Here is a 22,049-nt window from a genome sequence, read left to right as displayed (position 1 = left end):
CATGTTTCAAACTAGTATAAGCTTGGAGTGGCAAGAATTCAATGAATATGATAGGATAATCAAGATGGGATTGTCTGCCCTCGGTATAATGTGAGACTGAATCAGTGAATAATGTGCATTTTGTTCCCTAGACAGGGTGGTGGACATGTTGGAGAAGGTATTATCTAATTATATCCATTAAGAATCATTACTTACTCGAACGAAGTATAAAGGTTTCCATTTAAATATGAACATCAAACCATCAAAATATGAACGAAGTGAATACTCGAGATGAACATCAAAATATCAAGTCCTTATTATATGATAACTATGGCTGATGGTTAATCATACACTAATTCATTTGGGAGTAATTTCCATTTAAATCAATCAAGTAATTATGGATCAATGTAACCCAATTGATAGGATGTGTTGCCAACATGTGGGGTGCCAAGCGAAACCTTGTGCTCTAGAAGGTAAAGATGAATATATCAACTCTCTTTTGAAATTTCTTCTTATCATCCTCTCCAAAAATAATATCCTTCTATTTTGACTGGATGGTGAGAAAATTTATCAGATTTTCTAGAGATGTTGAAGAAAATCAAGTGGTATTGGAATCTGTTCCACACGTGTTGATATGATCTCATTTGATCAATTTGTTTAGTCTGCCTTGTTATTTACATAAGAGATGCCAAATATTTAATCAAGGCCTCATAACCCAACATTCATATATTTAATAAAATTAATGAAAAACTTCATCGCTAAATAAATCACATAAATAATCGCATGAATACTTTAATTCTGCAGCAAAAGTATAAATTCATCAATTATTTCCAGTGATCCCCTCTCTTCAATTTAATTTAAGATTCAATGGAGTCAATAGTTTTTGCCACGACCAATGGTAAAGGTGTGTAAATGAAATTCAATATCTACTTAGACCTTTGTTCTATCTCCTTATCTTTGAAATGTAAGTTTTGAACACTATTTTAGGTACTTGGTATTTGAATACTTTGATCAGGAATAATCCAAAAACCAATTCGTTGAAGCCTAAAAAGTGCCAGCACTTTTTTTTTGTTTTATCTCCATTGTTTTTGCTCTTGAAACTTAAAACAAAGTTTCATAGATTCAGAAAAACATAATGAGAATTTTATTCCTATATCAAGGTTTCAGTCTGACCAGTTTCATCTATAATTTATTGAACCTTCTAAATATATCTTTGAAGCATTATAATATTGAGTACAAAATCTTGATTTGTTGTCATATCAGACTGCAAAAATGCTCATCAATAGGAATAGTATGGTTTTGTTCACTCTTATTCCATGAAATAAATATTTTATCACAAGTTCTGCATTATGAATCAAAAGTTATGTATGAGTTCTGACCTTATCATTTGATCATTAAGCCATATCATTATGAATTATATTTCTTCCAATCATAAAACTATACTAATCTTCATCTCTGATTTGCATCAATGTTTGTCATACAGTCTGTGTTAGGGATAGATCCATGTTCCATTAAAGTTACGCGGAATATGCATCTGACGTAACGATCCACCAAACTCTATGACTCGTTTTCAAATTTCATCTCCCGTTGCACTCCATCATGTCACTGTTTTCTCTAACCATCACAAGCAATTAATCATTTTTTATACTTTTAATTTCATCATCTCTATGTTACTCTTTGTTGAACTAATTATACCTTGTTTTTTAAACATATAGATTATCAAGAACATGAGTTTTGCTGGCCAAAATTCAAATGACGTTACAAATAAATAAAACATGAAGTGTCCTAGATTTTCACATCATTCCATAATGATCTAAAGGTGATGATATTTATATTAAATCATTAAATAAACATAGACCATGATAAGATTATGTTTTTACAAAGTAGGGACAATTTAAATAAATTACAATCAGCTGACTTGGATACTTCAGACTTAGAATCATCTTACTAAAACAATTCATGAACTCCAATTTATCAGGCAAATTAATGAAACCTGCATTTTTAACATTCATGCAGTAGACTGAATTAAACACAATAAGGTCGTGTTTAAGGGTAAGACAGCCTAAACAGACGACGATGTTATGATGTGGAATTTCTTGCAACATTCAAATTTAGATGGGGTTGAAATGGGGGTCATTTTTGTTATCGTGTGTCTTGATATTATAATAGCATCAGACCAATCACGGATATTGGGTGATCTTTTTTAATTTTTTCCAAAAAAGTAGAAGGGATTAATTAACATTGCACAAATTAGATACTGTGGATAATGAGAGCGCAATCAAGCTCTTATGGTTGTATCCAAAATAAACAAATAAAATATAATAATCAATTTATTCTCAACAAATATAATTCCTTGAGTTTAAAGGGTATATTCTAAAAGTATGACATTTGAAATAATATACTTATAAGAGCAGAAAATACAAACAATTAATGTAATGATGACTATCAATACCACAAGTCATAAAGTTATACAAGATACAGCTGCCCACCAATTAGTGTAATAACATTGTGGTAAAAATATAAAATAAAACACTTTTTCTTGAACATCGGCTTTTAACCGATAATCAAGGGACCCCAGAAATTAAAATTTCCTGCAGTCCATAACTTAGGCACATAATATTACCTATGTGTAAAGCAAAATATAAGATTCATGCTCACCTCCAATCAATCATCTGGAGAATGATGGAATCAAACGAGCCCGAGCGAGATCTGTTTCTCAGATGGAACCTTCATGTGTGCAAAGAGGCTAATTCTTGTGTTATTCGGTCCATCTCTTCTTCTGGGTGTTCTTTAATTGCTCCACCCTGTTCATAGATATTATAATTAGAAACCTAATCCATGACTATCCCTATTGAATCATCCGAAATTAGTCACGAGTCTAAGGATTACACGGGAGGCAATTATGTTTTCATTTACTGGTTACCTTTGTCAAACTGAGGATCAAATAAGTAACAAAAAAATTACTACCAGATTAACTTAATCAACACTTAAAAATAAAAAATAAAAACTAAATCAACACTTGTGAAAATGTCAAAAGACAGAACAACATGATTCCACGGAGGCAGCAGAGATCCAACCTGGGTTTTTCTTAAGTTTTTTTAGGAGAATATGCAGGGAAAAGGAACCTAGTAGATTAAATTGTTGAAGATTACCTAATTGTCAAAGCTTAACTAGTCAGGAGTCAATTCAGTTCACATACTGGTCAAGTCAGACATTAGTCAGAGGTAGGAGAGAGTTGAGCTGGGTTTCTTTTTTGGGTATGAGAAAAAAATATGCATGAAAAGGAAGGAACTAGCAACAAAACATATGAGATTGACCTAAATATTTAAAATCAACAAGGAAGTCAACTGGGTTCTCAATTAGGTTAAGTCAATGATTCCCCAGCGGCAGCACAGTTGACTAGGATTCCTTTTTGAATAAGGATAGCAACGCATTTAAGCTTAAACTAACTTTAAAAAGTCAACCCAGCAGTCAACCAGGTTCCATTTTTGCCTAAGTCAATGATTCCACAGAGGAACAAGAGGGTTGACCTGAGCAAATTTCGGCGACATCCGTTACAGGGCCCGTCATTTTGTTCGGTTCCCATCCAAGGGGTTGGAAGGAACAAAAGTTATGGGATACAACGGATAGAACGGGACTGAGCAGGTCATTCGGTCAGACATCCGTTACGGGGATTGTAGTTTCATTCCATTCCCATCCGAGAGTTTGGACGGGATGGAGGACAGAATCGACCATAGGGCAAGTGAAAATAGACTAATTGACCGGAGCTGGAATTGATAAGGCAGAGCAATTAAACGGAAATGAAATTGATACGGTGTTACATTCCATGTCCGTTCAAAGGTCAGGACGGATGACTGATGACAGACTTGATTCTGTCCCGTTCTGTTCGTCATCCGTCCACAAACCTTATGGCCAATCAGTAATTTCTTTTTGTTTCTAGGAGAAACTAAGGCTGCGAAAATAAACTAGCAGATTAATATACTCGAGATCAGCCTTAGAGTCAAAAGTCAACGACAAGGGAGTCAACACTTTTAACTCTGGTCTATTCTATGATTTTACCCAGAGGTTGGGCGAAAGCTGACCTGGGTATCCTTTTTGGGTTTCATGACCACGCATTTTGAGGCGCTGATGCTGGCACTTTTCAAGAAACTCCGAGCGCTGCAATTGGGCGGGTTGACCCCATTTCTTGCCATCTGAGAGGCCTCTTGCTCTTCTTGTTGAGCCCCTGGCGGGCTCTCGCGTGTTGACTGTACGGAATCCGCGGTTCTCTTCTCTAAGTCAACGTCATTCGGTGCCGCTTCGTCCTTTGACGCACAGACACGTTCCCTGGTCAAAATAGAAAAGTCAACGACACCTCAATTTTTAGATTCTGGTCAAAACAATTGAGGACTTTACCTTGGCAGAGAAGCGTGCTGGCGCGATAGAGGAGTGTTCCGTTCCCCTTTGCTGTAGTTCTCCTCGAGATGGGCAAACTGTCGCTTAAATCGGTCAACTCCGCTGAAAGCCAAAGAAAATACTTAGACAAATATTTCATAATTACGGCTCTCACGGAGATGTCAAATACGTTTAAAACATGATTATGAACATATTTTGCACAAAAGAAAGAATTATAAGGAATTTCAGGGACGCTTGACTCCTCGAACAAAGTAATGAGAGTTTAATTCGACCTTAAGATATGTCATCACCCTGGATCAAAGGGCTTAAAAATAAATTCGGGTGGATAAGATGAGATGATCAAAAGAGCAGATCTTATCACCTTGGATACATGAAACTAGTTTGTCCCCCTCCACGCAGATACTCGTTCAACATCTGAGGATGATATTCTAGAATCTGTTTCCACAAAAAGGATACCTCCATGAATAAAGTACAAAACAAAGAATGAAGTTAATGGATAGGTTTCAGTGAGATCCAAACCTCCCTATAAATTAGCTCACGAACATCGTCTTTTGAGAGCTTCCTCCTCTCAAACTCAAACTCCAGCTTAGAAATCGGTTGCGTCACAGGCTCACGGTCCGGATTTGCCAGGCCACGAAAGTAAGGATCATTAAGCGCCTAAAATAATAAAAGAAACAAACTTTAATATAATTGATGAAAAATTATGCTTTTGAGAAAAAAAATTAGAAAGTTATCTCATTTCTTCACCTCCTCCGCAGATGGCCGATTCTTGGGGTCAAAGGCAAGTAATCGTTCCAGTAAGCGCAGCGCGAAAGGATCTACATTTGGGAACTTTTGTGTGAAAGGAACAGGATTTTTTCTCCGCATCCCTCCCAAGTATCTTCTGGCCTTTTCATTCCTAATCTGCAATTACCAAAACATAAAAAAAATAACTAAACATTGTGGAGAAAAAATTGAAAGAAAGTTATTTTAAGGGGAAGTACGAACCCGGGACAGTGACTCAGGGGAAGGTGTACCGAGCAGATCTGTCATGAGATCGAGCTGATGAACCACGTTTTTACCAGGAAAAAGAGGTTTTCCCGTCAACAGTTCCGCAAATATGCATCCAATGCTCCAGATATCAATAGCAGGAGTGTACTGCAAAGATTGAAAAAATTATCTGACAGATAATTTTCACTTCTTAATTGCAAATAGTAAAGAACGATTTTTTATGAAGAAAAAGAGGGAAGATAACCCAAAATTGGTGATCAACCCGAAATAATAAAGAAAGATACACGATGAAAACCATGTAAAGAAACAAAAGTGTCATTGATTCGATATATGTTTTACCATTCTTTTTCAAGAACAAAAAACTCCTCACGGGTTGTTTTCATTCTTACTGGCAGAAAATTAAGGAATAAACATGCTGCGAAAAGGAAGAAACAATACAAAAATATCACTGGTTTGATAAAATTTCATTCTTCGAGGCAGATGAGATGAAGGAAAAAACATGCAGATGCATGTCAAAAACCATGAAGGGAAACATAGCGTCATGGATTCAGTGAAATTTTCATTCTTAGCGGTATTTGAAAGAAAGAGACAAGCAGATAAAAATTTAAAACTATGTGAAGAAACTGAAAGATTCATTAATTAGATGAAAATTTCTTACTTATTGGTAGGTAAGGTAAATAAAGGAAACATGCAGAGACATGGTCAAAAGTATGTAAAAATAAACGCAACAATCATTGATTTTTTCAATGAAATTTTCATCATGTTTTCACCTTGGAGAAGAAAGATCCGCAGAGTTCAGGCGCACGGTACCATCTTGTGGCCACGTAATCCTTCAAGAACAAGTAGATTCCTATCAGCAAATAAGAAACAGTTTAAAGCCACTGGCAGAGTGATTCCGTACTTACAGTCCAGAAGATAGCAGAAGGAGCATCATTGAAGGACACCCGGGCAAGCCCAAAATCGCAGATCTTCAACCTGCAATCCGCATTCGCCAGAATGTTCTTCGGCTTCAAGTCGCGGTGGAACACATTAGCTGCAATCGATCACGAGAAATCAGGGAAGATCAACAAAGACGGTAAGTTTCAATCGGGAATCAACCTGAATGGATGTACTTCAGAGCTCTGAGGAGCTGGTAGAGGAAGAACTGGTAGTGCTCTGGAGTGAGATCATCGTTGGCCTTGATGACCTGATGAAGATCAGACTCCATGAGTTCGAATACAACGTAGATGTCTCTGAATTCCCTCCGCGAAGGCGGAAGAATGATGTGCCTGATCTCCACGATGTCGGGATGGCGCAGCAGGCGGAGGAGCTTGATCTCCCTTAGAATTCGCGTTGCGTCAGAGACGTGCTCGAAGACCTCGTTGATCTTCTTGATTGCGACTCGCTCGCCGGTGTGCGTGTCCATCGCTGCCGCCACCACACCATAGCTTCCCTTCCCAATCACCTCCAAGATCTGGTACCGCGACGCTTCGCCATACTCAGTGAAGAAGTCGTCTTCGAGATTGCTCTGGTGAAGACGACCAAGAATGGATTTCAGGACCAGAAAGGAGAGATCGTTTATCTTGTCGATCTATGATCACATATATCGTGTTAATCTCCACGACTGAAGCAAAATCATCCAGTAATTCTCAACCAGAAAGGAGAGATCGTTGATCTTCTCGATCTATGATCACATATATCATGTTAATCTCCACGATTGAAGCAAAATCATCCAGTAATTCTCAATCATGAAAGCTTAATTTATATCGTGTTATGCATTCATCAGCACGGAGTTTAGAAAGAGAAAAATATCGTTGAACCTCTCGATATTAATTTATTTCGGATAAAATCATGAAAGCTTGATCATGCACTCGCTATCTTCTGCTTTAATTTTAGATTTCGCGGATTCAGAAAAAAAGGAATCAACCACGGATCACCAATGATCAACCAATGAATACAAAAGGTGAGATCGCCGATCATCCATCGCGTTGACCTCCTCGATCGACACAAAATCATCCGTTAATTGTCAATCACGCGCACTCATCAGAACGGAACCCAGAGAGAGAAAAATTTGTCGATCCTCTCGATCTATAACAACTTGAGCTATTTATTTAACACATGATATTTTTTTGTATGAATATTTAACACAAGAGCTCGATAGTGCACTCGCTATCTTCTCCTTTTAAATTTAAGATTCCTCAAATTCAAAAAAGAAACGAATCAACTAAGGACCTCAAACGATCAACCAAAGAATCGAAAATTCAGAAAAAAAAACACGATGACGATGATGTTGAGGACCTTCTTAGGGGGATCGAATCCGGCAGGCATCGCGGAGGCCCACTTGGAGACCTTGATGAGCTTGCGCGCGCAAAAGCTGGTGCTAGCCTCGACGGAAGCGCGATCGCCAGCAGCTAGAGAGTCCTCGGCGGCGGATTCAACGGCGGATCGATCTTCGGCGTCTTTGCGGCCATCGGCGTCGACGGCGAGGCTTCGGCGCTGGAACAATCGACGGACGCCGTCCACCAACGCGCCTCCCCCCATATAAAGGAGGAATTCTCCTCGATCGCTCCTCCCCCGACGATTTCCCGCAGCATTCCACCCCTTTCTTCCCCCCCTTCTTCTCGCCCTACTTTCGCTCTCCGATGGCCATTCCCAATCCAGCTGAGCTCCAACCCCTATTTATCAGGTGGACGGCCGGTCGAGACGGAGCTCGATGACGGTTTGGACGGGTGACGGATAGTTGACTGACGGATGACTGACGGGTCGCCCCTCCCGTCTCCTTCTAACGACTTTGTTGTCGTCATCCTTATGGCTCGGAGCGGTGGCCTTTGTGCCGTGCGGTTTTTGTGCCGCGCGGTTATGCGGTTTGGTGCCAGTGCCATGCGGCGTTGGTCAAGACACAGCTCGATGACGGTATGGACGGATGACGGACGGGACGCCCCTCCTCCTTTGTTATCGTCATCCAGATGCCTCGGAGCGGTGGCTTTTGTGCCATGTGGTTCTGTGTTTTGTGCCGTGTGTCGTCCATGCACTATAGTTGCATCATCTGTGCACGGGGCCGGACGGAGGAGGATTTATGGAAGACTCAGAAGGAGCAGGTGTTTCTCCGTCCATGGACGAAATTACCGTCTCGTCCGCATCCGTGCACTATAGTTGCGTCGTCTGTGCACGGGGCCGGGCGGAGGAGGACTTATGGAAGATTCAGAAGAAGCAGATGTTTCTCAGTCCATGGCCGATATTACCGTCCCGTCCGCATCCGTGCACTATAGTTGTGTCGTCTGTGCACAGGGCCGGACGGAGGAGGATTTATGGAAGACTCAGAAGGAGCAGGTGTTTCTACGTCCATGGACGAAATTACCGTCCCGTCCGCATCCGTGCACTATGCTGTGTTGTTTGGATGTTGTTTGTGCGGTGCATTCGAGATGGAGAACGATGACGTTTTGGATGGATGACGGATGGGACGCCCTCCCCTGTCCTCCTAATGACTTTGTTATCGTCATCCTGACGGCTTGGAGCCGATGGCCACCGTGCTGCATGGTTTGTGCGGTGTGGTTGTGTGGTTTGGTGCTAGTGACCTGGTGTGTGCCGTGCAGGCCATTGTGCCGTGAGGTGGTGTGGTTTGGCACAAGTAACTAGATTGTACGCCGTGAAAGCCTTTGTGTGGTGTGGTTGTGCGGTTTGGTGCGAGTGACCTCACTGCATGCCGTGCAGGTCTTTGTGTGGTGTGGTTGTGCGGTTTGGTGTGAATTTTAATAAATTGCAGCGCACACCACGCAAGGGGTCTGATGGGGTCAATATTTGCGAACTTGTGTGAATTCTCACACAGCACCACGCACCCATCTCTATTGATGAGTCATCCCAGTCATCGTCATCCGTGACGATTGGTCCTCGGTCTCATTTTTTTTCTTTATATTCTATTTATTTTTTATTTTTTTATTTGCTCTAAATCTTGTGATCCTCAATGTGAACACTTTTAGGCATTTTTTATATCCAGAATCTGCATAATTGGTTTTGTCGTTTTCCCTTTTGAAAATTCCCTTTCCTAATCTGATGACCAATGGATGGGGCCCTTGTTCCCCTTATTTTTTCTCCGCTTCCTTTAGAATTGGTCCATCAGTCTTACATTTATCATTCCTTTTTTATTTTTAATCTATAATCCTCTACCCGATTCACTTTTTTAATCCCTCTTGGATTGCTCTGTCGTGCATCAAACCAAAGCATCTGCTTTCTGGAAGCTTTTATGATTCTCGAGTCAAAGAATGACTTATGAAGAAATTTCTGCTATTTATTACTAATATTGATTTCAAGAATTATATTTTAAATTTTGATCTTTCCGAAGTCTAGTAACCTTGACGGTTATCAATTTATAAAGAAAAAAATACCCGGAAAGAATTTTAATTTATACTTTAATTTTATATAAATTTAACTTTAAGTCACACAAAAATAATTTTTTTGAGTGACTTATATTTTAAAAGTTCAAATTCTATCTTTGGGAGACGTTTAAAATTCTAAACATTATAAAGCTAAATATATATATAAAGTTAAATTTTAAATCCTTTCATTTTAATTTTAACAGAAGGAGGAAAGTTAAATATTGGAAAAATCTATCTTTTGAAAATAGATCATTTGATATGGTTCGTAATTTGCTACATGTGATGTATTAAGTTACCAATTTTATATCTTTTAATCGTAATCATCAAATGTAGAAAAAATACATCATAATATATGTGTATTCTTTTATTCATATGCCATTACACTCTAAAAACAATAGAAAATTATTAAACTGAATATTGTACAAGTCTTCATTGGCAGATTTTAGACGTAACTGCGGTAGATTGTATTTTTGGATAAATTTAAAGGTCATTCACTTAATCTATACTTTCTATGGACTCTCCTGTCTCCATTCCATCCTCCCTCTATTTAAGTATTCATTTCACTGAAGAATATATAAGGTGTTTACTAGTCATTTCCTTGAAGAAGTTTTAAATCTGTGAAGACTGTATCAAGCCCCTTTATAGCGGGATATTAGAATATAAAACCATCTTAAAAAATATTTTTTATGGATACCTTGAAATATATTTTATGCATTAGCGATCATACTATTTTGACAATATATAAAGATAATGCATAATCTATTATATATTATATTGTAAGGGCTAAAATTTCATATGAAAAGCTGCATCTTATGAAGGATATGGAGGCTTTATGGCTGGTTTGATCAGATTCATCATGTCACAATCATTCTTATCTTTTTTAGTTATGGTTGACCGCTTGGACCATAAATACCATAGAAAAAGCCTTTTATAATGAATATATAATTACATAAAAAGTGTAATAAAAATTTGGGGCAAGGGAATTTTGATCCACCATTTAATAAAATTTCAACAAAAAAGCTAAGTCTTGGTGAAATTGATGTAATTGATTTAACCGAAGGTTCTTGTAGAGTATGTTATATTTTAACTATACTTTTGTTGATACTCTAATATATTTTCCATATGATACATTGATAAAAAAATCTAAACATTAAGTCGGCCTATAATACAATATTTTGGCACATAACTTTCAATGACATAGGATATTGTGTGAGTTTAAAAAATTGGTGTTTTATGAGTAAGAGGTTTCCTCTCCAAAAAGTCTTTGAATTCTTACAGGTATAACGATATATTAATCACTGATGAGTCCAAAATTGGGATAGTTTTGTATTTTCTTAGCTTGTACCTAACATAAATATTTACCTTATTTTTATCTCAATTACTCAATGTCTTGGATATAGGAGAATTAATATTCGGTTTTCAGGGAGGCAGACATTTTTTGTATTTTTATTCAGGATTAGATATTAGGAAAAATAAGTTTATTAAAATAGGTGAGTGGGTGACAGTATTGAACATAGTGATGAGGGTGTGGGCACATAGTGTACTGCACTGTGGTGTGTGATATGCAGATTCTGCATATCACAGTCTGTGGTGCATGGTTGCACATTGTGCATCATCACACCATGATATAGAGGGTGTTTGGATACCTGGTGTGTGGCTCTATATTTATGTAACTTGCAGGTGATTGGAAATGGATGGGGTGAGTTAGCGATGGTTCCTTGGGATGTTGGAAAATTAGGGTAAGATTTAAGAGAGACGAATTGAAAAGAGGAAAGACGTGAAAAAAGATAGAGAAAGTTGAGAAAATAGAATTTATTGATTTGAATCAAGGATAAAAGGAAAGTAATCAGGTTTCTATGTTTTCTTTAACTATTGAGGTTCAAAATATAAGCATTCATATGTAAATAAACTGGATTGTGTTTTAATAATGAAAGTAGGACTTGAAAAGTAAACAAAAAATCATTTCAATAACCAAGGCTCATCTAGTATGCAATGGTTTAACTTGGATCTTGGATCTTGGAGTGAGTATTGTCATATTGACAGCTTATGCTGGAGCATGTCTAGGATGAAGATATGTATGTAAATAGTTTTCATACATACGGCTTAATTGCTTAAAAATTATGTCTTTTCATAATTATTTCCTTTTTCATTTCTCAACTTATTCTCATTGGCTTACAGTTGTGAGTTGAATTTGGAATTTCCCTCTTTTGGAGTGGAAACTGAACACTCGAAATCACTAAATTCACTTATTTTAAATCCTTGGGCCTTTGGTGGGACTCCGAAGGTGTGCACATGATGCTAATAGGCACACAATTATCAAATGGATCTATGAGCTGTGTAATTCAGCTACTTCATTGACTATGCCTGACTCTGCACCAGGAAACATGATTCTAGTTCCTATGGAATTGAATTATATTGAAAGTAAACTCAGAATCAAACTAGTGAATTATGCATAAGGTGATGTTTCTCTGTTTCTTGTTGTACCACAATTTTCAGAATGAAAGAGATATGGAGAGAGAGAAGGGGCTGAAAAATTAGGTTAAGTAATTCTTGAAAATTTATGTGTAATTCAAATAATATTTATTTTAAAAACCGAATAATAAATAAAATTAAGTCAATGTATTTAAGCCCTATAAAATAATCAATTAATTTGGATATATATATCTAGGGCGGACAAGTGCTCATTGAATTTGACATTTTATTTGTCAAATGATATCTGATAATCCTTAATATATGATTGATCATTTTTGTATTTATATGATTGATAATGGCCTCGAGATGGGGCTTATAATTATGAACTTGATTTGACCAAGGGTAAAGTATCTTCATTTTTATCTATTGATGATAATGAAAACGTTTACAATGACCTAGTGATGGATCTCTTTAGTGGGAGCATGCTTATTTGACCAATTGGTATGATAGTCAAAGGACAACTATCTTCATTCATATTAATATTATCATACATATGAATATTATCATATGAATATGTAAGCAGGGAACATTAAACATCATCATCATGTCATTTGTCATGATGACATGATTGTAACAGATGACACAGAAGATTATTGGTGATGGCTGACATGATGGTCATAGAGAGTCTCGGATGGGTGTCATGACTGGACATCTGTCATGAACGAGGGTGGTGATGGATTTTTAAATGATGAAAAATAGGTAAAATAATTTTATGTTTAGAATAAAAACGGAGATATGATGGTCAAAATAAAATGCTAAAAAAATATTTATAGGTACTTTATATTTTTTATAGAAGAGGAAAAATAAATAAGGATTTCAATAAATGTATTTCTCCTGTCGAGTATTGGAAAGATTGATATAAAGCTTTTATCTAAAATAATACTATGAAAAAAATAACTAGAGAAAATGTACATTAAGAATAGTAGATTATAAACCCAATGGAGAGAGAGAGAAACCATATGGAGTGACATAATACAAAATATAAAGTAAAAAGTAGGATAATTAAATAGCTACAAATATTTATCCTGATCTACATTAAGCTCTAGGTACTTATTTTTTAATTTGGTTATAATTGGATTAGTGGAAGAACTATAAATTGAACCAATGTACATGATCAAATCACCTTGTTAGTAGTTGAATCCACTAGGTTTTGGCTCCTGTAAAGCCACACAACATAACTAAATCTAGACATATACATTGGTTCTTCAACAGCTGGAAGTCCCTCAACTTCTTTTTGATCAGCAATGCCAAAAATCGGGGAGGATCTTCCAATCATTCTAGTCTCAATAAATAATTCATGTAATACCTTGACTCTGAAATTACGATTAGATAGTGAAGAGAAGGGTCATCTCTGCTGGCAACAATGATTAGAGAATTAATAACTTTTAAAATGATGATTAGGGGATGAGATCAAATATCTTATTATATAAGAAATATATGTGGACATTATGAATATATGTGAAAAATGGAGAGATGAGGGAAAAGTGCAGCAATGCAAATGGATGAGAATGATGCTAACTAGGGATGGTGATGTATGTATGTAAAATGTTTTATGATTAGTGGGCACGATGAATGATGAGAGATGGTGATGATGAAGGTTTTATGATAATACAAGATAGATGAAGAGGATTTGGATGGATGGATATGGATGTGGATGTTTAGAAGAATATGAAAAATGTAAGTGCAAGGAAACCACCAAAACTCTTAGAATCCATCAGGATCACGTTGATTTGCTAGTACATGAGGGCCTCACCAATTATCATTCATACTGGAGTTTTATCTGTCTACTTCCAATCAACAAATTGCACCAATACAGTTTATGGATCTCAAATTCACTTCATTTCACTAGGCCTGCCAATTTAGGAGAAAATTAAAGCTTATTTTAACATATATAGAAGGGTTTATTTATAGATCCTGTACAGGCAGAGAAAAAACTGTCCTCAAAATTTCAGCTTGAAACTCCTTAGTTGTTTGATATCACGTTTAAAGCTGGAGGATTCTGATTCATAGATTTTTCTGTCTCCTATGCCAATCCACATGCAAAATTGGTAGCACATAACAATATGCCTTAGGCTTGCTCAAGATTCTGCTCCAATTTCCAAATTACTTACAGATGTGACAATTGTCTAAACCACATCCTCTAATTTTCTAAAATGTGTGTCTTGATGCCTGCGTGGATTTCATTTCAGCAAATCATATAATGCCATGTGTCTCATCTTGATAATGCTTGCATTTTTTGTGATTATAATATCTGGATTTTTTGAGAGAATTCTTTTGGATTACCATCACATATATTTATTGCCACTTTGATGGAGGACCATCCAAGCGAACCGGCACCAGGCCGCAAGCAACCTCACCGTGCAACCCGAGCTGACGCCAATGATCCGCAATTCAAATACACGGCGTGAGGTTTATTTTCTTTGTTTACCATGAACTTATGTTGTTTTCATCTTTTCTTTGTTTTGCGGAACTACCCATGTGTATTCGGGGATTCCGCATTTGTTTTCACCGTGTTGTTTTCAGGACTGATGCCGGCCCTGGGGTGGCGCCGTTAGCTTAAACGCCACCTTAACAGGCCGGATTAGGGCATCCCCTTCCCCACCCTATAAGAGGGGAGAGGTGCCCTACGTTTTGTTCAGGGAATTTTTGAAGCAAAACTATTTTCTTGCAGAAGTTCCCGGCCTCCCCATTCCCCTTTCGATCCATCGTCTCTTCTGCCTCTCTCAATTTCAGGAACCGGGAAGCTCCCAACTCAGTTGCCTTCGTCAACCCCTGCGCTCCTAAGAAGGGAGAGGGGAGGGAAAAGGTCCTGTCTCCGCTTTCTCTTGACCCCTCGAGCTCAAGATCGAAGGAACGGGAGCCCGGTTTGACCAGCGCCGCCTTCCTCTCAAGCTGCCCCGAGCGACCGTTGGGGTACTTCTAAGCAACCGACCACCGCGAGAGGCGACCACAGGCGACCGTCGTCCTCTATCCTCTTCAGTCAACCAGCCGCTTTCTCCATCGTCTCTTCAGTCAATCGGTCGCCAGTCTGGCCTACGCCTCTCGCCGCCGGTTCTCCAAGAGGCGCGCTGGCTAACGCCGCGGAACGACGCTGACCGCCCGGATCGGTTGGTCAATGCCAACAACTACTCTTATAGATCCGGATCGTCCCGGACGCGGGCGAAGGACGGGACGGAACGAATTTCGTCCCGTCCTGCGTCTGACATAAGTTCAGGGACGAAGGACGGGGACGGTTTTTCGTCCACCGACAAAAAATCTGTCCCGTCCAACAATCTCGGGAGGATTTTTCGTCACGTCCAGTCCTCCCGGGACGAAAAAACACGTTTTAAATAGGTTATAATATAATATAAATTTTACTAGCAAGGCCACGTGGCAACATCTTAACCGTCGGATGTGAATCCGGCGGTTTTCTGTCCATATTCGTCCGTCCATTGTCCGAAGACCTCCGGACGGACGATTTTTTCGTCCCACGAGACGAAATCTGTCCCGTCAGATGGTCCATGGACGAATTTTCGTCCCAAAATTCATCCTTATCATCGGACGTGACGATTGTTTTTCGTCCCCGGACGAAAAATCGTCCTGTCCGCGTCCCTGATCTATAGCTACTCTGCTCCATCGGTGTGGGCTTGCCTTGCACCGCGACTTCAGGGACCTAGTCCCCAGGTCATCCCGCTAATCTTCCCTTGGTGTTATTATTTTCTTCCTCGTACCGACCACATGTGGATCACCTCCATTACCCCGTTTGCCCTCCCCTTACCCTGCGTCATGAGCGGGTTGGGTAGCTGATAGGGGATCCTTTGGGACGTGAACACTTCGATAGAGAATTATTCACCTATAACTAACTTCTAAGTGACGGCTTCAACCCTAACCGGGGGGACCCCACCTGAAGGCCTCAAGTCAGTCACCAGAGTTCGGGGCGCCTGGCCCTTACTAGTCTGTCCTAACGAACCAGAAGAGCCAATTCGCATGTTAGCGACGGCCTAGTGTTCCTCGTATTTACTTTCATTAGCAGCATCATTCTTATCACTATCGGTTCCTTAAATTAGTTTGATGTGTCGCTGAGTTACAATGCACACCGCCCAATCCTGGCCATAGGCGTGTTGCATCACACTTGTTGAATCACACTTATTGATTTTATGTTGAATTATTACCCGAAAAACCCATTTTTTTGGTTTCCAAATGTCATTGCACACCAAAAAACACGTTACTTGATGACTCATATATCATGATATTGTGAATTGCGATACCATAATGTTACCTTTTCCATTTATTGGTACAATCTATGTGAAATTGTTGCATCGTATTTAAAACTATTTGGAATGTCTTGATTAGGAACTTGAAGATCATAGTCAAAACACAACCATCCATCCACATGACATCTTTGGGTCACAGGTCCAAGTACAACTTACATAGCTGTGTCATGAATGAACCTGATTAATATGCTGAATGACAGTTAGGTATAGCACCAGACAAGGATTTATGCAGATAATGTAAGTGAAATATTTCCCTGAAGAGCATCCACTATCTATATTTTATGTATCCATCCTATGTTATTGGCCTCACTCTCCTAATATGTTGGAATAATTAGTGCCATTGTATCTGAATATTTCAATGTCTTTGAATATAGTATGAAAATGAATTTTCGGATTACGTATATCAAGATAAGTAATCACTGGATTAGAATATCATCATGATTCAGAAATCATCATATCATCCTTTGGCTTCATAATATCAAGAGATCACTAGTCTCATGATATAGTATTTCATATTAGAAAGAGCAATTATAATTTAAAAAAATAGAAATAATATTATGAAAATTTATATTTGTCAATGATGGATTTGAGGTCAATTAAAACATTTCAAGACAAGAAAAATATTAACAAAGAAAAACATTAAATAGTATTGATATAATACCTCTTTCAAAAAAATCGAATAAATGATATATATTGAATTTTATTTTCCTCAAAGACATTTTTTTGCAAAAATATCTAGGGATCTAACCTGAGAAGAATGCTTACATGTTTAACTGTGTAAATAAAAAACAGCTGCTTCCAAGCAACGATTCTAACCTAGGAAAATACCGCTTGGGGAAGAGTGGAGGAATCCAACCTGTGTTCTGAATCTGGAAGAGATAGAGAGAGGGGGAGAGGGAGAGGGAGAGAGAGGGTGGGGAGAGAGGGAGAGGGAGGAGAGAGAGGGAGAGGGAGGAGAGAGAGAGGGAGCGGGAGAGGGCAAGGGAGAGAGAGAGGGAGGAGAGATAGAGGAGAGAGAAAGGGAGAGGGAGGAGAGAGAGGGTGGAGAGAGAAAGGGAGAGGGAGGAGAGAGCGGTTGGGGAGAGAGGGAGAGGGAGGCGAGAGAGGGAGAGGAAGGAGAAAGGGAGGGAGAGGGAGGAGAGAGGGAGAGGAAGGAGAAAGGGAGGGAGGGGGAGGAGAGAGAGGGAGAGGAAGGAGAAAGGGAGGGAGAGGGAGGAGAGAGGGAGAGAGAGGAGAAAGGAGGAGAGGGAGAAGAGAGAGGAGAGGGAGAGAGAGAGGAGGAGAGAGAGAGGAGAGAGAGAGAGGGGAGGAGGGAGGAGAGAGAGAGAGGAGAGGAGGAGAGAGGGAGAGAGAGAGGAGAGGGGAGGGAGAGAGAGAGAGGTGAGGGAGAGGGAGGAGGGGAGAGAGAGAGAGGAGGAGGGGAGAGAGAGGAGAGGAAGGAGGAGAGAAGGAGAGGAGAGGGAGGAGGGAGAGAGAGGGGGGAGGGAGGGGAGAGAGAGAGAGGAAGGAGGGGAGAGAGGGGTGAGGGAGAGGAGAGGAGAAGGAGGAGAGAGAGAGAGGGAGGGAGGAGACAGAGAGAGAGAGGGAGGGCGGGAGGGAGGGAGAGAGAGGGAGGGGGAGAGGGTGAGGGAGAGGGAGAGAGAGAGGGAGGGAGAGAGGGAGAGAGAGAGAGGGGAGGGCGGGGAGAGAGCGAGGGACAGGAAGGAGGGGAGAGAGAGGGAGAGGAAGGAGGGGAGAGAGAGGGAGGAGAGGAAAGAGAGAGGGAGAGGGAGAGAGAAATAGGGAGGAGGGGAGAGAGAGAGGGCGAGAGAGATAGCGAGACAGAGGGGAGAGAGAGAGGGAGAGGGAGAGAGAAATAGGGAGGAGGGGAGAGAGGGAGAGGGAGAGAGAGGGAGAGGGAGAAGGGAGAGAGAGGGAGAGGGAGAGGGAGAAGGGAGAGAGGGAGGGGGAAGAGGGAGACAGAGAGGGGGAGAGGGAGAGACATACAGAGATAGAGAGATATACAGAGAGAGACATAGAGAGAGAGAGACAAATAGAGATATATATATAGAGAGAGACTATAGAGAGATATATAGAGAGAGACAGACAGAGAGAGAGATAGAGAGAGAGTAGAGAAGTCGCCAAACTAGATACGAGGGAACACAAGGAAAAAAGGTAACCAACGTCAACACAAACTTCCTTCTACATACAAAAACGCGTATTCATCCACCACATCGTTCTCGTCTCATTATCATCATCATCATCATCATCATCATCAACATCAACCCACCAAACCAGGAGGAACATGACTGCTCCTCAGCGGAGACTTGGGGGGCATGGCGGGCAACCTCTTCCCGGCGCAGTCGTAGAAGATGGCTCCAGAAAACTCAATCGGCTGGCACTTCTCCCCCATGATTATCTCCTTCCGCCAAACCCCATCTTCTCTCTCCTCTTCTTCATCCTCCCCAAACTCGCTGAATTCCTCTTCCTCTGCACCATACACTTCTCTCTCTTCTCTCTCTCTCTTCCCTCTCCTTCTCCCCTTGAACGGTATCAACGTCATCCTTCGGCTGAAGAACGGCTCCCAGCTCGGCGCTATCTCCTTGCTTCTCCTCTCTCTTCCTCCCCTCACCTTCTTCTTGATGCTCGAGACCATGCTCGATACCGCTCTTAGCAGCCCTGCTGCCATCTCTCTCTCTGCTCTTTCCCTATCTCTCTCTCTAGATTTTCATCCTCGGATGCGTTTATATAGTGGGTCGGCTTCGTTGCTGAGATATTCAGACGTGTTCTCAGGATAGGGATGATGGGAAGAAACAGCCGCCGTTGACCCGGATGGTTTCTTAGTTTCTTTCCTTGGTTTGATTTTTGGGTGGGTTTTCAGACTATTGATGGCCCTTGACGTTGACATATATCACTACTGGGTCAAACCTATCTCTCTCTCTCGTATCGTCCCGTTTTGTCTTGATATCTTTGTACCAGACTTTGAATTCCACCTTTTTTGTCGTATGTTTCTCTCCCCTCTTTCTTACTGACATCCCCCCCACTTTCCGTCTTGATCTCTTTCATTCAGTCTTGTCATGTCTTGTTTCTTCTCACTCTTTTCTGAATTTATATTTATGTTCTTGTCATTAAGCATCTCTCTCTCTTTAATCCTCTCTCCCACTCCCCTCTATTCTTAGTCTCTATCCCTCTTAGTCTTTCTCTTCTCCCTCTATGTGACTTTATCTTTAGCTCTCGGTCTTTGAATCCATCTCTCTTCTCCTTTTTTTTTTCAAAATCTGTTGGTATGTATGTATGTATGTATGTACGTATGTACATATGCAGGTATGTACTTATGTACGTATGTACTTATGCAGGTATGTACGTATGTACGTACGTATGTATGCATGTATGTATGCATGCATGTATGCATGTATGTATGTATGCATGCATGTATGTAGGCATGTATGTCGGTATGTATGTAGGTGTGTATGTATGTATGTGTGTATGCATGTATTTGTGTATGCATGTATGTATGCATGTATGCATGTAGGTATGTATGTAGGTATGTGTGCATGTATGTAGGTATGTATATAGGTGTGTATGTATGTATGTATACATGTATGTATGTAGGTATGTATGCATGTATGTAGGTATGTATGTAGGTGTGTACATATGTATGTGTGTCTACGTTGTATGTATGTATGCATGTATGTAGGTATGTATGTAGGTGTGTACATATGTATGTGTGTGTACGTTGTATGTATGTATGCATGCATGTAGGTATGTATGTAGGTGTGTCAGTATGTATGTATGTAGGTGTGTACGTATGTATGTGTATGTATGTATTTATCTGTCTATCTATCTATCTCTATGCTCACCCTTGTAAACCAAGTTTATCTTTTCCTTTCACGGTGTGAAGCATCCTGGAATTCTGCCGTATGTGAAGAAATTGGGAGCAGTAGGAACTTCTCCCTTTCCTCATGACGACAAAATCCATTGGCTACTCTTCTGAATTTGTTCGGTCAAAGCTACTGTTTTTCCACTATTCATATTCCCTCTAAAAGGAACCCATATACATCTAATTACTAAATTATTATAGTGTCATTCAAAAGGAACTCGGATAATAACGGACATCCCGCTATTTATTTTGCCCAGGGAAAAGTCAAACTGCAGAACGTAAAATAAATGTTTATTTATATAACTAAAGAGAGGCAGTCATCCTTGGGAGTCTAATTTAATAATTAAGGGTTAACGCCTACACTTTACCCTTTATATAAATAAACTGAAGGGAGCAAACTTCAATCAGTCATCAGTCATCTGTCCTGACTGCGGAACATGCAATGGAACATGAGCCTTCTTTTCCTTTTCGTCCTGTTGCGTCATCGGATGTCGATACTCTACTTGGACGGGACGGTAATTTCGTCCGTGGACGAAAACGTCCCATCCAGGAGTTCAGACGACTGATGGGACAAAGAATCGTCTGCCCATTCTTTGATGGGACGCACGCCCTGTTTCGTCCCTGGATGTTGGACGGGACTAGAATTTCTTGGACGGTACGGTTTCGGACGGGACGGGACGTGGACGAAAATAAATGGGATGGGACGAACCCTGGACTTGACAAACCCTGGACGGAATGATTTAGACGAAACTCTAAAAATTGGGACGCAGGACGGGACGAACTTCGTCCCGTCCCATCCATCGTCCATGTCCCCGACGATCCGGAACTTTAACTCTATGTTTACAACTGCCCTTTGTCTGTGTCATCATTTGTTCTCATCCCATTGGGTTTCATTCTCTCCCCTGCGGTCCCTCCATGATAGGAATGGAGGACGGATGACGGATGACGAATGATGGCTATGAATGCAACATGAATGAAATACCGGCTGTTCAGTCATCCATCCATACATCCAATTCATCTCCACTGTCATCTCTCTGCATTTCGTCATCGTCTCCATTCCATCATCAGTCCCATTCAGTCATTCGGCAGTTGCTGTGGTTGCGGCGTCACCACATCTCTCTCTGCCCCTCCCAATTATAGTGCAATGACGCAGATGGGACGGTCTTTTCGTCCTAGGACAAAAAATCGTCTCATTCACGCAGTTGGACGAAAACCAAGACAGAAAATTCGCCCTGAGAAGAACAGACAGTATGGTTTTTGTCCACTCAGATGAAAAAACCGTCCCGTCCACTTCCCTGCACTGATTCCGAACGTCGGAAGGGACGATCTTTGTCCTGTCCCGTCTATCGTTCACGTCCCAGACGATCTGGAACTGTACTAGTGGAGGGACGCGGACGGGCCGGTTTTTTCGTCTCAGGACGAAAAATTGTCCCGTCCGTGAGATTGGACAAAAACCAGACCGAAAATTTGTCCGATACGAACGGGCAGGATGGTTTTCGTCCACCCGAACGAAAAAATCATCCCGTCTCGAGGTCTTGGACGAAAAAATCATCCCATCCACGTCCCTGCACTGATTCCGGACATTGGACGGGACGATCTTACTCTCGCCCCATCCATAGTCCATATCCCGGATGATCCTGAACTATACTCCCACTACTCTCTCTTCCCTTGACCACATCTGTTATAGGCGTCCCGTCATCCGTCCAGCGTCACGGAGGACGACGGATGACGGATTAGAATGGGTAGGTG

The 22,049-nt window shown here is 40.5% G+C and overlaps 1 protein-coding gene and 1 long non-coding RNA gene across 2 annotated transcripts; one reads left to right on the top strand and one right to left on the bottom strand.

Moving 5' to 3' along the window:
- Positions 1 to 2,406: 2,406 nt before the first annotated feature.
- Positions 2,407 to 7,991, bottom strand: LOC144709288 (mitogen-activated protein kinase 9-like). The gene is made up of 11 exons (XM_078582788.1): positions 7,642 to 7,991; positions 6,463 to 6,871; positions 6,270 to 6,397; positions 6,135 to 6,194; positions 5,362 to 5,511; positions 5,122 to 5,277; positions 4,894 to 5,031; positions 4,736 to 4,809; positions 4,375 to 4,476; positions 4,062 to 4,305; positions 2,407 to 2,783 (listed from the first exon to the last, which is right to left on the bottom strand). Exons 1-11 carry the CDS (start codon positions 7,882 to 7,884, stop codon positions 2,709 to 2,711), a joined length of 1,779 nt encoding a protein of 592 aa, XP_078438914.1. The 5' UTR covers positions 7,885 to 7,991; the 3' UTR covers positions 2,407 to 2,708.
- Positions 7,992 to 14,508: 6,517 nt separating this feature from the next.
- Positions 14,509 to 15,551, top strand: LOC144709808 (uncharacterized). The gene is made up of 2 exons (XR_013583107.1): positions 14,509 to 14,597; positions 14,922 to 15,551. It is a non-coding gene; the product is annotated as an uncharacterized LOC144709808 (long non-coding RNA).
- The last annotated feature ends 6,498 nt before the right edge of the window (positions 15,552 to 22,049 follow it).

Source organism: Wolffia australiana, chromosome 11 (genome assembly GCF_029677425.1).
Source record: "Wolffia australiana isolate 7733 chromosome 11, ASM2967742v1".
In the NCBI taxonomy this organism is placed as follows: domain Eukaryota; kingdom Viridiplantae; phylum Streptophyta; class Magnoliopsida; order Alismatales; family Araceae; genus Wolffia; species Wolffia australiana.
The sequence above is the reverse complement of the archived record's forward strand: the minus strand, read 5'-3'. Positions and strand labels throughout refer to the sequence as shown.